The sequence below is a fragment of the Tupaia chinensis genome, unplaced genomic scaffold (assembly GCF_000334495.1).
Source record: "Tupaia chinensis unplaced genomic scaffold, TupChi_1.0 Scaffold000685_1, whole genome shotgun sequence".
Lineage (NCBI taxonomy): Eukaryota > Metazoa > Chordata > Mammalia > Scandentia > Tupaiidae > Tupaia > Tupaia belangeri.
Window position 1 is genome coordinate 2622442 of NW_006160208.1, and position 17969 is coordinate 2640410.

Here is a 17969-nt window from a genome sequence, read left to right on the forward strand (position 1 = left end):
CAGCCCTGAACAAAAAGCTCAAGAATGACAGGTTTTTTCTTTCTTTTTTTTTTAGAGAGGTTTTTGCTATAGGGCGCGTGCGCTTGCCAGACAGACAGAGAGAGACAGAGAGACAGAAAGTGAGAAATCCCTCCCCAGGGGGGATGGCCACACCACAATCCCTTCTCCTCCATTATCCTCCCGGGATCTTGGGCACGCATGCACACGCGCCCAGCGTAGTTTTAAGCCACTGGGTCCGGGACGCAAACCGCATTCGACTACATGGGAGTCCAGCGACATAGCCATTACACTAACTGCTGGTCCCAACAGGCTTCTTCTTTAAAATGGGGTTTATTCCAGTGACAGTTCTTGTTATTATTTTTAATTTGCTATAGAGTATGTGTGCTTGCCAAGGAACAGGGGAAGGCTGCGGTGGAGGGAGAAGAGTTTAACAGAGGGAGAGAAAGTTTCCCCCCACCCCAACCCCCAGGAGGGATGGCAACACCACAATCCCTTCTCCTCCATTCTCCTCTTGGGATTTTGGATTTTGGGCACACATGCATGTGCCTACTGTGTTTTCCAAGGTACTAAGTTGGGATGAGAACTTGCAGTCAGCCATTTAGGATCTAGCCATCTTAACCACCACACCACTGGCTAACCCAAAGCTATTTTCACTATTTTTAAAATTTGAGAATTCCAAAAGTCAAGTGTTTCCTTCCTAAAAGAAGTGGTTTTTTGGAGAGGTTTTTGCTATAGGGCACGTGCACTTGCCAGAAAGAGAGAGAGAAACAGAGAGACAGAAAATGAGAAATCACCCCCCAGGGGGGATGGCCATGCCGCAATCCCTTCTACTACATTCTTCTCTTGGGCATGTACGCACATGCACCCGGTGTGAGTTTAAGCCACCGGGTCCAGGACTTGAACCGCGGTCGACTACATGGGAGTCCAGCAACATAGCCATTATGCTAACTGCTGGTCCCCCTAAAAGAAGTTTTCAAGTGACTGGGACTACACTTTCTTCTTTTGTGTCACCTTTTGTTCTCATATCTAGATACAATGGTGCTTATCTGTGGAATCGAACAGTACTCATCAAATTTAAAAACAGACAGTGGGCTCTTAATATTATGAAATTGCAAAAATCATAATTTAGTCAAGACTACATTTTAAAAACTAAAACCTAAAGGTGACATCTTTTCAATGTCTATTTCTTTTTTTTCCATGTAATTTTATAAGATGCTTGATAATGCCAAATGTTAGGATGCTACTTTTAAACACATATTGATCAGAGTAGAAAATTATTATGAAAAGAGCAATGCAATAGTCAAAAGATGCCACACAAAAAAACAAGCAAATCTATTTAGGTTCATTTTGTTGTTTTTAAATTTTGCCAGAGGGAAAGAAAAGGAAAGTGAGAAAGCAGGGGAATGGCCACATTGCAATCTCTTCTCCCTCCTTTTGGGCATAGGTGCCCAGCACATTACTCCAGCTACCAGGTCCAAGGGCCAAACTGCATGGAGGCCATACCTTAACCACCATGCCACGAGCTGACTCTCAGTTTTAATTTCTTATATTTATAAATATTCGAATGTGTAAATATTTATAGATATAAGCTCTAAGTTATTATATATAAAAAGCTCTTCACAGTCCTCAATAATTTTTAAGAATGAAAAAAGGTCCTAAGACCAAAGAGTTCATAACCTGTTATACTAGAACACTGAAGTGTGTACTGGAAACCCCAAAGAGATGACAGATGTGGTCTTCAACCGATGAATCACTAACCTATGAATCATATAACGCAGCCTAATACACGAATGTATGGACTAGAAAGTGGCCATAATGATTAATTTTAAAGTAAACACTGTTACACTGGAAAACATGGTAAAGAATGAGAGATTTTACATAAAGAATTAATCAAATATTTCAAACATTACCTTTCAAAAGATGATTCAGGTCCATTGTGTCATGTAAGACTTTCTGTTTATATCTGTGGTCTAAACTAGAATCTAACACTGAAGACTTTGAGGCGAGATGTGGCCCATTTTTATCTTTCCCTTTTTTGGCTGATTTCAAATGTTTTGAATTATCTTTTAAATCCTCGACATCTTCATATACTTCTTGACTCACGTTCTCTTGCTTTTTAACTTTTACTTTTTGGTCATCTGATATGCCCAGTTCAAAGGACTGAACAGGACTGATGTCTGGAGTCGATAAAGGAGTTACATCTGTCACAGTGTCTTCAGATTCCTCAGTGTAGTCACTCGTTTTTGGTTTAGTATTTGACAGTTGTGTTCCTGTCAGTTTTATTCCTGATTTATATTTTGGTTTTGGTGATAAGAGGGTTGTATCAGATACATGCTTCTCTGATGATGGAGACGAATCAGATATACAGCTATCAGATCCTGCATCTGAACAATCAGTACCTGAACTTGAAGATGAAGAAGACAAAGAGGAGGAGGAAGAGGAACTAATTTTAGAATACTTTTTACTTAGGCTTTTTTTAAAGTTATTGGATGGTTTAGCTGACTTGGGCCTCACATGATGCCTTTTCTCATCATCACTGCTTTCTTCTCCATCTGTAGAGTAATCGTCCCCACCTTTAACACTTCTAGGACTTCTACTTGGAATGGGCAAGTGTATTTTATGTGCTGTTGTACCATCATGCAATTTTTTGGATCTTGAAGTGGTGGTCACCGATAAAGAACTTTTGGTTTGAATAGCATCATTCTCTACAGGGAGGTCTTCCGGAGGGATTTTTGTTTTTCTTTCATTTCCCTCCTCGGTAAGATAATTTTCCTTTGTTGGGGATTTAAGTTTCAAATTTACATTTTCTGTATCTTTGTCTATTGTCTCTTTGGGGTCATCATTTTGCTTGTCAAAAGCTGAGTTACTTTCACATTTCTTTGCTTCTTCGAAGTCACTATCAAAGAAAGAATGGTCCACTTCACCTTCTGATATATCTCCAAATCGATCCATGATGGCAAAAATATATCTGAAATGAAATAAAGTAGAGCCATCAGACTAATTTCCGAAGACTTTAAATTTTTCTATACTAGTTGCATAATTTTTCCAAATTAAGAAGTTTATTCAATGTACAAAGAAAATCATTAAAAGATAAAACAAAAATAACTTGGTTAAGTGGTGATACGGCTATAACAATAATGTCAACTTGTACCAATTATTTGAAAAATAAGTAAACCTAATAGCTGAGTTAATAAGAAAATAATCAAGGAGGGGATATCACAGAAATTCTAGGTAAAATCTAAGAAAAATCTGCTTTCCATAAGTATCGCTAGCAATTAAAGAAAGAAAAGGATGGTGTTAAAAACCTCTTAATATCAATCCAAACATACCTAATGGAAGTTGTGAATAGAACACTGACACACACACTTTCATATTTCAGTACCTGTCTTTGTCTTATTCTGCTACTTAACTGCAATTACTGTGGAAGCAGAAAGGAGAAGATGGATGACTCCTATTAAAAGCAAAGGGGCCATCCAGGTGTAGTGGTTAAGGCGTTGGATCCCCACGTGACCAACCACAGTTTCAGTGCTAGACCAGCGGCTTGAAAATCAGGCTGAGGGACCAGCAGTTAGTGTAATGGCTATGTCGCTGGACTCCCATGTAGTTGACCGCAGTTCGAGTCCCGGACCCAGTGGCTTAAACTCACGCCGGACACCTGTGCGTGTGTGCCCAAGATCCCAAGAGGAGAATGGAGGAGAAGGGATTGTGGCGTGGCCATACCCCCTGGAGGGGTGATTTCTCACTTTCTGTCTCTCTGTCTCCCTCTGTCTTTCTGGCAAGCGCACACACCCTGTAGCAAAAACCTCTCCAAAAATAAAATCAGGCTGGGCACCCCACCACCCCAACTCACCTTTCGACCCTCAAGTGTGTTGCTTAGAACCTTGAGTTGATCCTGTGCCCCTCCCCACCCCATCCAGACATCTGTTCCAGTGAAGGGCCTTGCCATAAGGCAGGCCACCTGTGGCTAGAAAGCTTTATAGCTGAGACCCTTGACTTATTTCCTCCCCCTCTTGCCTTTGGACTCTCAGGATTTCAGCACACCTGCAAGTGCTCTCTTCTTTGTTCCTGAACTGAAGCACAGCAGCTCAGTTTCAGGAGCACCTGTTCTCTAGAAACAGGGAGGAATTTGGGTCATCCAGGACCAGTGACAACAGTGCAAAGTGCTTGTGAGCAACTTGGTAGGTAGAACAGAAGAGAGATGACCAATTGCCTACTCTCAGAGATACCTCGAAGAATTTAGAAAGAAATGTATAGATCACCAAATGACTAGAAGAAATATGAACAACCAGCAAAATGTCTCTTCCCCAAGGGAAAACATCAATTCCTCAACACTCACAGACAACACAGTGGAACTTGAAATGTTGGATAAACAATTCAGAATATTTATAGTGACAAAACTAGATGAGATGCAAGAGAAAAAAGACAACAAGCTCCAGGAGATGAGGAAGTCCATTCATGATTTGAAAGAAGTAGATACCATGAAAAAGAATCAAACGGAGATAAAGAATGTAACACAGGAAATTAAAACTTCTCTTGAAAGTATTAAAAAGTAGATTAGATCATGCAGAAAATCGAATCTCAAATGTAGAAGACAAAAACTCTGACCTAGAAAAAATTATCAAAAAGACTGAGAAAACAACCAAGAAAAACGAGGGCAATATATGAGAAATATTAGATACCATCAAGTGCCCAAACATCTGGATAATTGGTATCCCAGAAGGGAAAGAAAATAACAAAGGCATTCATAATTTATTCCATGAAATTCTGAAAGAAAACTTTTCAAACCTAGAGAGGCATTCAAATATCCAGACCCAAGAAACACATAGGACCCCAAATAGAATCAATCCAAGAAGATCTTATCCAAGGCACATCATAGTCAGATTGGCCAAAACCATAGACAAAGACAAGATACTAAAATTGGCAAGAGAGAAACATCAAGTTACTTGCAAAGGTTATTCCATTAGGCTAACACCGGACCTCTCATCAGAAACAATGCAGGCAAAAAAAGAATAGGGAAATATAGTCAAAATGTTAAATGAAAGTCAGTTTCAACCAAGAACACTATGCCTGGCAAGATTATCCTTCATATGGAAAAAAAGAAAAAGATTAAAATATTCTCAGATAAACAAAACCTGAAAACTGGGTTGGTAAATTCAGACCAGTTCTTCAGAAGTTCTGAAGGGAGCACAACACAAGGAAAACTAAAAAGTCAGACAGATAGCTATAAGAGAACAAAAAACAACCTAGAAAATGGCTCACTTAATGATAGGAACATGTCCAGAAATATTGATAATAACATTGAACGTTAATGGATTAAATTTTCCAATCAAGAGCCAAAGACTGGCTGAAAGGATTAAAAAACATGAACCCTCTATCTGTTGCCTACAATAAATGCACCTGACGGATAAAGACACATAGACTATAAGTGAAGGGCTAGAAAAAGATATTCCATGCAAATGGAAATCAAGAAAGGCTGGAGTTGCAATTCTGTTTTCAGATAAAATAAGCTTTAAGACAAAAACTATAAGAAGAGACAAAGAGGGACCAGCAGTTGACGTAATGGCTATGTCACTGGACTCTCATGTAGTCGATCATGGTTTGAGGCCTGGACCCAGTGGCTTAAACTCACGCCAGGCATGTGTGCGTGTGTGCCCAAGACCCCAAGAGGAGAATAGAAGAGAAGGAACTGCGGCATGGCCATCACCCCTGGGGGGGTGATTTCTTGCTTTCTGTCTCTCTGTCCCTCTCTGTCTGTCTGGCAAGCGCACACGCCCTATAGCAAAAACCTCTCCAAAAAAAAAAAAGGAAGAGGAGACAAAGAAGGGCATTATATAGTAGGAAATGGGCTAATTCAACAAGAAGACATAACGCTTATAAATATCTATGCACCCAACTCAGGAGCGCCTAAATGCATGAAGGAAAGACTGCTAGAGCTAAAAGAAGAGAGAGACTGCAACACTATAATTGTTGTAGATCTCAACACCCCTTTATCTCCTTTAGACAGATCCTCTAGATAAAAAAAAATAGGCAGAGAGATACAGTACCTAAATGATACTATAAATCAAATGGGCTTGACAGATATCTATGGAACTTTCCATCCTAACACCACAAAAATACACATTTTTCTCACCCCCACATGGAACCTTTTCAAAGACTGACTGTATGACAGGACACAAATCAAGCCTTTACAGATTCGAAGGCATAGAAACTATGTCCAGTACATTCTCTGACCATGATGGAATTGAAACTTGATATTAATTTAAAGAAAAATCCTTGAAAATACACAAACACATGGAAACTAAATGACCTACTTCTCTTTTTTGTTTAAGAATTATTTATTTAATTTTTACTTATTCATTCATCTATTTTTAATTTGACCAGAGAGAGAGAGAAGAAAAACAAGAAAGTAAGCCACCGGGTCTAGATCCAGAATCACGGTCAGCCATGTGGGAGTGTCCAGCACCCTAACCACCAAGCCACCTGCTGGTCCCCAAACAACCTACTTCTAAATGACTTCTTAAATACCAAAGAAATAAGTCTGAAATCAAAAAAATTATGAAAACAAATGATAATGAGTACATGAGTTCCCATAATCTATGGGCCACTGCAAAAGCAATCATAAGAGGGAAATTCATAGCTATTAGTGCACATAAGAAAAAGATGGAAAGGTGGCAAATGGACATTATAGAAAAAAAAAAAAAGAAAACCCCCAAAAAAAAAAAAAAAAAAAAAAAAAAAAAAAAAAAACAACCCTGCCAGGTGAAAAAAATAATAATAAAGATTCGAGCAGAAATAAATGAAATAGAAAATAAATGAACTATACAGAAAATAAATGGAAGCAAAGCTGGTTCTCTGAAAAGATGAACAAGATAGACAAACCATTAACTAGATTGATGAAGAAGAAAGATATCAGATAAATCAAATATGTAATGAAACAGTCAACATTACAACAGATACAATAGAAACACAAAACATCATTAGAGGATACTATGTGTCAACAAATGAGAACATGGATGAGATGGACAAATTCCTGGATGCATATAATCTACCAGATTGATCAGGAGGACATAGAAAACCTGAATAGTCACATTACAAGTCATGAGATTAAATCAGTAATAAATAACCTCGCAACAAAGAAAAGCCCAGGTCCTGATGACTTCACTTCTGAATTCTACAAAACTTTTAAGGAAGAGTTAACCCCCATTTTACTCAAATTATTTCTAAAGGCCCAAAAGGAAGGAATCTTCTCAAATTCATTTTATGAAACCTCTATCATCCTCATTCCCAAAACAGATAAAGACATAATGAAAAAGGAAAAGAGCAGACCAATAACTCTGATGGATATAGATGCAAAAGTTCTCAACAAGATACTTGCAAATCGTATCCAACAACATATAAAAATGATTATTCATCACAACCAGGTGGGCTTTATTCCAGGGATGCAAGGGTGGTTCAACATATGCAAGACCATAAATATAATAACCATATTAACAGAAATAAAGATAAAACCCACATGATCATTTCAACTGATGCGGAAGAAGCATTTGAAAAAATACAACATCCCTTCATGATTAAGACTCAGCAACATTGGTATAGAAGGTCATTTCTCAACACAATAAAAGCCATCTATGAAAAACCTATAGCTAACACTACACTGAATGGGGAAAAGCTAAAAGCTATTACACTAAAAACTGGTAATAGACAAGCCTGCCCAGTTTCTCTACTCCTTTTCAATATACTGCTGGAAGTCTTAGCCAATGTAATCAGAAAAAAGAATAATATAAAAGGCATTTGAATAGGCAAATAAAAGTTGAAAATATTTCTATTTGAAGATGACATGATGGTATACTTAGAGGAACCAAAGGTTCCCATGAAAAAACTTCTCCAAGTAATAAATGAATACAATAAACTGTCAGGACAATTGGAAAATCAACATCCAAAAATCTATAGCAATTATATACACAAGAAATTGAATGAGGCAGATCTGAAAAAAGGGATCCCTTTACCATAACAACAAAATGTATAAAATACCTAGGGATTAACCTAATTAAGGAAGTCATAAACCTTTACAAAGAAAACCATGAAAATCTTTTAAAAGATATTGTAAATGACACAAAAAAAGTGGAAGAACATCCCATGTTGCTGGATTGGAAGAACTAATATAATCAAAATGACAAATCTACCCAAATTAATCTATTTAACACAATATTTAACACAATTCCAATAAAAATACCAGAAACATTCTTCAGAGATCTAGAAAATAAAATCATAGAATTTGTCTGGAATCATAAAAGACCTCGTATCACCAAAGCAATCCTGCAAAAAAGAGTGGAGTGGGCAGCATCTCACTCCAACCCCAAAATATCCTATAAAGCTGTGATAATCGAAACAGCATGGTATTGGCACAAAAACAGACAAGGAGGACCAATGGAACAGAATAGAGACCCCAGAAATAAACCCCAAAGCTTACAGTCAACTGATTTTTGACAAAAGATACCAGTCAATTCACTGGGAAAAGGAAAAACTTTTTAGCAAATGGTGCTGGAAAAACTGGGTATCCACCTGCAGAAAGATGAAACTGGATCCTCATCTTTCACCATTAACAAAAATCAACTCAAAATGGATCCAAGATCTGAACCTAAGACCTCAAACTATAAAACTTCTAGTGGAAAATACAGGGGATACTCTGGGAGACATTTGGGTAGAGAAAGACTTCTTAAATAAAACCCCCAAAACACAGGCAAAAACTCCTAAAATAGACACGTGGGATTATATCAGATTAAGAAGTTTCTGCACAGCAAAGGACACAGCAATTAGTATGAATCGACAACCCTTGAAATGGGAGAATATTTTTTTAAATATGAAGTGGAAAATACAGGGGATACTCTGGGAGACATTTGGGTAGAGAAAGACTTCTTAAATAAAACCCCCAAAACACAGGCAAAAACTCCTAAAATAGACACGTGGGATTATATCAGATTAAGAAGTTTCTGCACAGCAAAGGACACAGCAATTAGTATGAATCGACAACCCTTGAAATGGGAGAATATTTTTTTAAATATGACTCAGGTAAGGGACTGATAGCCAGAATACACAAGGAACTCCAGCGACTTACCTGAAAAAAAAAAAAAAAAAAAAAAAAAAAAAAAATGAGCTGAACAAAAAATCTAAGGAAGACATACAAACAGCCAAAAAGCATATGAGGAAATGCTCGACATTCTTTATCATAAGGGAGATGCAGATTAAAACCACAATGAGTTTGGTTTTAGAATGGCAAAGATTAAAAATACAAAAAGTGATGTGTTGGTGGGGTTGTGGTAAAAGGGGAACTCTCCTACACTGTTGGTGGGAATGTTAATTGGTCCAGCCACAGTGGAAAATAATATGGAGCTTCCTCAAAGATCTACAAATAGAACTTCCATTTGATCCAGCAATCCCACTTCTGGTATCCACCAAAAAAACCCAGAAGAATGGTCGGATGGAAAAGTGCTTGCATATAATGTTTATTGGGGCATTATTCATGATTGCATAGACATGGAACCAACCCAAATGTCCACAAACACATGAATTGATGGAAAAAATGTGGCACATATACTCTACAGAATACTATTCAGCCATAAAAATCAGTAAGACCCCAGCATTTGATAGAAAGTGGTTGAATATTGAAGATTTATTGCTGTGTGAAGCAAGCCAGGCTATGAAAGATACTGTATGTATCTACTTAATATATACCAAAAATCTGTACTCTATGGTAGAGATCAAAGTATTGGAGGACATAAAAGCAGTGAAAATAGTTATGGATGCTGAAGACAGTGTGGAACGTGGGACAGGGGAAGAAAGGAAGAGTATAGGGAAGAAAATCAGGGAGAAAAAAATAGCGAGGTATGACATTTGTGGGACACAGAAATGGTTTATTAACTGTTAATAATAACATATATAGTATTCTCAACTGGACTGGTCTGAGAAGTATTTCATGTTGGGTAATTCTCATGTTGGGTACATTCTCTTTACAAGCCAAATGATGTATAGCAATCAAATGTTTTAAAAAATAAGAATAATAATACAAATTAAATTTTAAAAAGAAAGAAAGAAAATCATGCTGGGCACGTGTGTGTGTGTGTGTGTGAGAGAGAAATCCCAAGGGATTGTCATGTTGCCATACCCCACAGGTTGGGGGATATTTCTCATTTTCCCTGTCTCTCTCCAGTGAACACGCATGCCTTTTAAAACAAAAAGGAATTTAATTTCCAAATATATAAGAAACTTCCTTAAATTTGAAGAAACCAGGGACCAGGAGATGGCATAATGGTTATATCACTGGACTCCCATGGAGTTGACCATGGTTCGAGTACTAGACCTGGCAGCTTAAAACTCATACCAGGTGCGTGAGCATGCATGTCCAAAATCCCAAGAATAGATAAGGGATTGTGGCATGGCCATCCTCCTTGGGGGCTGATTTTTCACTGTCTGTCTGTCTCTGTCTCTCTGGCAAACATACACACCTTATAGCAAAAATAACTCTTAAAAAAAAATTTTGAAGGGACCATCAGGTGGCGTAGTGGTTAAGGCACTGGACATTCCCACATGGCTGACCACGGTTCGAGTCCTGGACCTGGTGGCTTACTTTCTCACTTTCCCTCTTTCTCTTGCTCTCTGTGTATCTCTCTGGTCAAATTAAAATAAAATGGATGAATGAATAAAAGTAAAATAAATAATTCTTAAAAAAATTTTGAAGAAAGTGAAATCAGAGAAAAGTATTAAATTAAAAGACATGGATGATTACAGGGTCTGAAAAAAGTAGGAGGTCTAAGCATAATTTACTACGTCATAATACAGTTATAAATGTTTATTAATGCTTTGCCTAGAATGAGTACATCTTCATACAAACTTACGGACAGTAAGGACTCCACTGGATATTTGATTTTACTAGAGAAAATATATTGATAAAAAAAGCTTAAATTTTCCTAATCGGATTTAAAAAAAAAAAGTTATTCAAATAATTTTCAAACACTGTCACTTTAAACAAATTTACTAGCATAGGTAAGTAAATTGTATATATTAATGCCATATTCTACTACTAACAGTGAAATGTATGATAGCTCTGGCCCAAGCGCAACTTTAAAAGGTTTTCTCTGGCCAGCTGGTTGCATGGTACTTTAGGCAGCTGGATTCTACAAGGCTGATAGTAAGATTCCAGTCCCAGACCTGGTGGTCTGAGAAACGTACTGGCTATGTGGGTGTGTGTGCCCAGAATCCCAAAAGGAGAAATGGAGGAGATGGGATTGTGATATGACCATCCCCCATGGGGGATGCTGTCTCACTTTCTTACTCTTACCCTTCCTCTCTGTGTAGAGCACATACTCCTCTAGCAAACTGAAAAGTAAAATTACTGAGTCATCTGGATCTCGCCTGAGCCTGCCTTGGAGCAATGGTTCTGAAAGCACCCAGTATCTGGCCAGATGAGTCACGCACCCACGGACTGGACAGACGCAGAGCAATGGTGGCCACGCTCCAGCTGGGGCTGCTCCAGCTGGGGCTGCTCGTGCTGGCACTGCTCCCACCCATGCAGATTTATTCAAATCAAACAGCTGTCAAAATACTTTCAAGTAACTCCTCCTAGAATACTTAGAATACTTTTTACTTAGGCTTTTTAAAAAGTTGTTAGAGGGACCAGCAGTTGGTGTAATGGCTATGTTGCTGGACCCTCATGCAGTCGACTGCAGTTGAAGTTCCGGACCCTGTGGCTTAAACTCACGCTGGGCACGTGTGTGTGCGTGCCCAAGATCCCTAGAGGAGAATGGAGGAGAAGGGATTGCGGTGTGGCCATCCCCCCTGGGGGGTGATTTCTCGCTTTCTGTCTCTCTGGCAACTGCACGCGCCCTATAGCAAAAATCTCTCAAAACAAAACAAAAAACCCCACCACTCAAGTGGGCCTGATTCAGGAAAATAAATCTTTTACAACAGCCTTGACACAGAAACCTTTTTAAAATTATAGTACTCTTGGGACCAGCAGATGACATAATGATTATGTTGCTGGACTCCCACGTAGTCGACCGTGGTTCAAGTCCTGGACCTGTTGGCTTAAAACTCATGCCAGACGTGTGTGTGTGTGCCCAAAATCTTGAGAAAGAATGAAGAAGGGATTGTGGCATGGCCATCCCCCCTGGGGGCTGATTTCTTGCTTTCTGTCTCTCTAAAAAAAAAAAGTCCTCAGATTCTGTTCCATTATATAATATGGACACAGTTTTCTTGATAACCAAAGTCCTTTTCCCTCATCTTTAAAAATCTACCTGAGCACAACCAGACTGAACAGATCTGAAGCTACTGTGTGAATGAACACTCCCCTTTGCTTCATACCTGAACGCTGTGCGTCTGTTTTAGAGTGTATACTGTGTTTGTGTATTTATGTTTTGATTCTTAGTGACTCATGTTATGGAACTGATTTGCATTGGCCACAAACTGTAGAGAAATGAACAGCTAAGAGAAAAAAATGGGTCATCGGATAAGCTATGGCATCTTTTTCTATGCAAAAATGTGTCATGACTTTTGAATAAATAAAAAATAATGATTTTCTTGTTCACATTACCAGTGAGGAGAGTGAAGCAGAGCAAACACTTGCACAGTCACACAGCCAGTAAGTGGCATGGTTGGGATTCTCAAAGCAAGCACGCTTGAAGGGTCATGTTATTAACTAATGTTCCATTCTGCTTCTCAGTACAGTCCTTCATAAAACTAGGAACTGAGGCGGAGGGTTGTTGTTGTTTTTGGCTTTAACAAATACTGGGTTTGTCTGATGGTTTGATTTGTTTGTTTTTGCTATAGAGCCTGTGTGCTCACTGGAGAAAAAGTGAAGAGAAAGAAAGTGAGAAATCACCCCATGGGGGAAAGGCCACACCACAATCCCTTCTTCATTTTCCTCTTGCAATTCTGGGCACGCGCAAACACACACCTGGTGCATTTCTCTAGCCACCAAGTCTGGGACTCAAACCAGTCAGCTGGCCATACTGGATCCAGTCGCGTAGACTGCCATGCTACCAGCTGGCCCTAGCTTTCACACATTCTATGATTTACTCTGTTTCAAATAGAGGACAAGATCACAAGATGCTCCTATCACAGGGATTTTTAGAAAGGAACAGGAGGCCTACTCAACAGCATGATTTTAGGAACAAGTTTGTTGCTAAAGGATGGTTTGTACGGTTAAAATTAGATACACATGCCAGTTGTTCGCCACACATTCTGCTGGATATATTTGCCATGTAACAGTTTTCCTCTAACAAATCTCACTGGTACTACAAATTAAATAAACCAGTAGTCATTACTCTAGGGAACAAGAACTTAGAAATGTGAATTAACCAGCAACTCCCCTTATCCTAAGCTGAGCTTGTGACCACACTCCTCTTTCTAATGGAAGTAGTGAACTCCAAAAAGGTTTCAAAAAAAAAAGTCCTCAGATTCTGTTCCATTATATAATATGGACACAGTTTTCTTGATAACCAAAGTCCTTTTCCCTCATCTTTAAAAATCTACCTGAGCACAACCAGACTGAACAGATCTGAAGCTACTGTGTGAATGAACACTCCCCTTCGCTTCATACCTGAACGCTGTGCGTCTGTTTTAGAGTGTATACTGTGTTTGTGTATTTATGTTTTGATTCTTAGTGACTCATGTTATGGAACTGATTTGCATTGGCCACAAACTGTAGAGAAATGAACAGCTAAGAGAAAAAAATGGGTCATCGGATAAGCTATGGCATCTTTTTCTATGCAAAAATGTGTCATGACTTTTGAATAAATAAAAAATAATGATTTTCTTGTTCACATTACCAGTGAGGAGAGTGAAGCAGAGCAAACACTTGCACAGTCACACAGCCAGTAAGTGGCATGGTTGGGATTCTCAAAGCAAGCACGCTTGAAGGGTCATGTTATTAACTAATGTTCCATTCTGCTTCTCAGTACAGTCCTTCATAAAACTAGGAACTGAGGCGGAGGGTTGTTGTTGTTTTTGGCTTTAACAAATACTGGGTTTGTCTGATGGTTTGATTTGTTTGTTTTTGCTATAGAGCCTGTGTGCTCACTGGAGAAAAAGTGAAGAGAAAGAAAGTGAGAAATCACCCCATGGGGGAAAGGCCACACCACAATCCCTTCTTCATTTTCCTCTTGCAATTCTGGGCACGCGCAAACACACACCTGGTGCATTTCTCTAGCCACCAAGTCTGGGACTCAAACCAGTCAGCTGGCCATACTGGATCCAGTCGCGTAGACTGCCATGCTACCAGCTGGCCCTAGCTTTCACACATTCTATGATTTACTCTGTTTCAAATAGAGGACAAGATCACAAGATGCTCCTATCACAGGGATTTTTAGAAAGGAACAGGAGGCCTACTCAACAGCATGATTTTAGGAACAAGTTTGTTGCTAAAGGATGGTTTGTACGGTTAAAATTAGATACACATGCCAGTTGTTCGCCACACATTCTGCTGGATATATTTGCCATGTAACAGTTTTCCTCTAACAAATCTCACTGGTACTACAAATTAAATAAACCAGTAGTCATTACTCTAGGGAACAAGAACTTAGAAATGTGAATTAACCAGCAACTCCCCTTATCCTAAGCTGAGCTTGTGACCACACTCCTCTTTCTAATGGAAGTAGTGAACTCCAAAAAGGTTTCTGGAAAAGAGTGACAGTTCTGGAAGTCACTAAATCCCAAATGCTTGCAGTATGCATCTTGTTTGACTGTATAACAGAAAGATTTCTCTGTTAGATAAGAGAAGGTGACCAATAATCCCTTAGATAACCTTAGATAAGACCTACGTAAAGTTCCATATGACAGAATATGGCACACAATAAATGTCAAAGCTAAAACAGATTGAGCATCCCTAACCCAAAAATCTGAAATGCTCCAAAATCCAATACATCTGACACTAACGCGACACCTACCAAAAGTAAAAAAATCCATACCTGACTTCATGTGATAAGTTGCAGTCAAAATACTGCAATAAAATTTATCATATTAAAATTACCTGTAGACTGACAATGCATACAATGTATATATGAAACGTAAAGGAATTTTGTATTTAGACTTGGGTTCCATGCCCAAGATACCCTGTGTATATAGTATTATTCCAAAATAAAAAATTTAAAAAAAATTGAAATCTCAAACACTTCTGGTCTGAAGCACTTCAGATAAGAGATATTGAACCTGTATTCATCTCAATCTCCACTACCCTCAGCTTCCCAATAGTCCTGAAAGAAAAGGATTTTACCTCCCCCACCCCCTCTCTCCACCCCTACCCCTTGCATTAAGAATGAAGAAACTGGGACCAGCAGTTGGCATAATGGCTATGTCACTGGGCTCCCATGTAGTCGACAGTGATTTGATTCCCAAACCCGGTGGCTTAAACTCACGCCTGGTACGTGTGCGTGCGTGCCCAAGATCCTGAGAAGAGAATGGAGGAGAAGGAATTGCAGTGTGGCCATCCCCCCTGGGGGGTGATTTCTGGTTTTCTATATCTTTCTCTGTCTTTCTGGCAAGCACACATGCCCTATAGCAAAATCCTTTCCAAAAAAAAAAAAAGAAAGAAGAAACTAAGGCCTAGAAACTTAAGTGACTTGATAAATTTAAATTATTAGTTTGTGGTAAGTATGCCTTTTATGACTATGCTTTGTCAAACTTTTGAATGAAAGAAAGCTCAGCCGCACAGTTGAAATGTTCAAGATCACACAGCTAGAGAGTAGTCAGGTTGTGAACCCAGGCAGTCTGCCAGGACAGTCAGCACTCTTAACCCTGAAGGCATACTAACGACCCCAGGTTTGGGAGGGCCAAGGGTGGAGGTGGGGGCAGGGGCAGGAGCAGTTGTCACTATATGAGACTCTTATTGGGGGTCCCTTCCACCTTTTTCCTGGTCTTGGAAGAAAAAAAAAAACACTACCCACAAATATGCCATTTTGGCATAGGATTATGTTGAGCTGAAGACAACTGAGAATCAACAGATGCAGATAGAAACCTTTCCAGAATTTTTCTTCTCTAACTGAAAGCAGAAACGTCTGCTAAAGGAGGACCAACATAAATTCCTTCCCCCAGGGAAGGCTTTTGGTCCCGAAGACAGAAAATCGGCACTGAGGATGGATCTGCACAATAAAGCGCACTGAAAAGGTCCTTCTCATCCATTAGTTCCCCACATATTATCTTCCCACGGTTTACAGCCCTGGGAGGACAAAAGCTTTCTCCTTTGTCTTGCCATATCTCTAACACATAATGTTTTTGGTAAAATTTGTGCACACCTCTCATGTCTATTAACTTCCTTGACTCTTTTTTTCTATAATTTTTCTATAATCTTTTTTTAATAATTTTACACATCACAGGATGTGTAAAATGAAATTTGCATACCTTTTCTATTACTCTGCCTTATGAGTTTAATTTCCAGGGTCCCAAATGCGAAACCTAACAAGGTAGAGGAAGGCTTTCTATTTTGTTTTTTTCCCCTCAACTACAAATGTATTCTCACCAAACTGGGAGCTCTAAGATATATACCCCCAGATCTAAGGGAAAACCTAACAAGTATTAGCCTTTATTTTTTAAAAAGAATTATTTTATTGAATTTATTTATTTTATATATTTTAATTTTATCAGAGAGGGAAAAGGAGGAGAAAGTGAGAAAGCAAGCCACCAGGTCTGGGACTCAAACCATCCTCAGCCATGTGGGAGTCCACCGTGCCATATGCTGGTCCCCCAGTATTAGCCTTTCAAAGAACATTTATCCAATGAAGGAATTTAGAATTACCAGACTTAAGACTGAAAACCCTGGGCCAGCCCCACAGCATAGCAGTTAAGTGCTATGTGGTGCAGGATCCCAAGGGCCCACAGGGTTTCAGTCCTGGCCCTAGTGGTTTGCCAAACACCTAGCACGTGCGCCTGCGCCCAATGCAGCTATGATCACCTCCCCACCTGCCCCCCCCATGAGGGGCTGTCCTTTCTCTTTCTCTGGCAAGTGTATGTTCACTTCGACAATTAAAAACAAAACAAAACAAAACAGAGCCTTAATTCTATTCTTTGCTAGGTACATAGGCAGAAATATCTCCTTGTCAACCTAGTTTTCTAGTTGCCAGCTCTCACCCCTCACCCCCTCCAGAAACGCACACCAGAATTATCCCCTTACTAGCATTTTGTGGGAATCACATTGTCCCCAATACCTGTAAGCCATGTACCTTCCTTAGTGGTCGCAGTTCAGAGAAGTGGTGTCAGGGAGACTGCTTGGATTTAACTTCAGGTTTGTAATTTCCAACAGATCCAATTATGTGTAAGATGTAAACACAAGTGATCAAATTTAGATGACAGGAAAACTTATCCAACGATCCCACCCACCACGCGGTCCTTTTGGTAACACTGACTCCAAAGTTAGTGGATTCAACTACACACACAAAAATAAATAAACTGTGGCTTATAAGATAGTTAAGATTCTCTTCACAACACACATACAAGAGGCTAAAATGGAATGGTAGTTCATCAGACCATTATAATCTCTGGTGCTCAATCGAGACTGGTTTTTGCCAAAACTGCCTGGGACTCACTCACTGGAACACCCCCCATTTGCAGAGTTAGCAATGGAAACACCTTTCACGGTACACTGGGAAACTACACACGAAAAGGAACCTGGCAGTTTAAAAGACTATTTTGTTACTGTGATAATACATTTGTGTGGCTGGATTTATCAGAGGGCCGCCCAGAGGATACCCAAGTGGGTAAAAGAAAATCTCGGCCCAAAGTAAACACCTGGTTTGCAGGAACTCGGGGCGGCGTTCCGGATCCCGGGAAGCAGCAGGCACACGGTGGCTCCTGGGGCTCTGGGCGGGGCTCAGGCTCCAGTGCGCGGAGCTGGCGGCAGCGATCAGAGCCCGGCCCCGCGTAGCCACATCTCAATTCCGAGCCGACCCCCGGCCCCCGCGACCACGTCCGGCGCGCAGCACCGG

The 17969-nt window shown here is 39.6% G+C and overlaps 1 protein-coding gene across 1 annotated transcript in view; it reads right to left on the minus strand.

Moving 5' to 3' along the window:
* The window catches only part of CFAP97 (cilia and flagella associated protein 97), a 39038-nt gene extending 21086 nt beyond the window's left edge, over window positions 1–17952 (minus strand). Inside the window, exons 1-2 of the mRNA XM_006160449.3 lie at window positions 17773–17952; window positions 1911–2968 (exon numbers count right to left, since the gene is read on the minus strand). Coding sequence (XP_006160511.1) covers window positions 1911–2952 — 1042 coding nt within the window. The 5' untranslated portion in view covers window positions 2953–2968; window positions 17773–17952. The remainder of the gene's footprint in view (window positions 1–1910; window positions 2969–17772) is intronic.
* Between the last annotated feature and the right edge of the window lie 17 nt (window positions 17953–17969).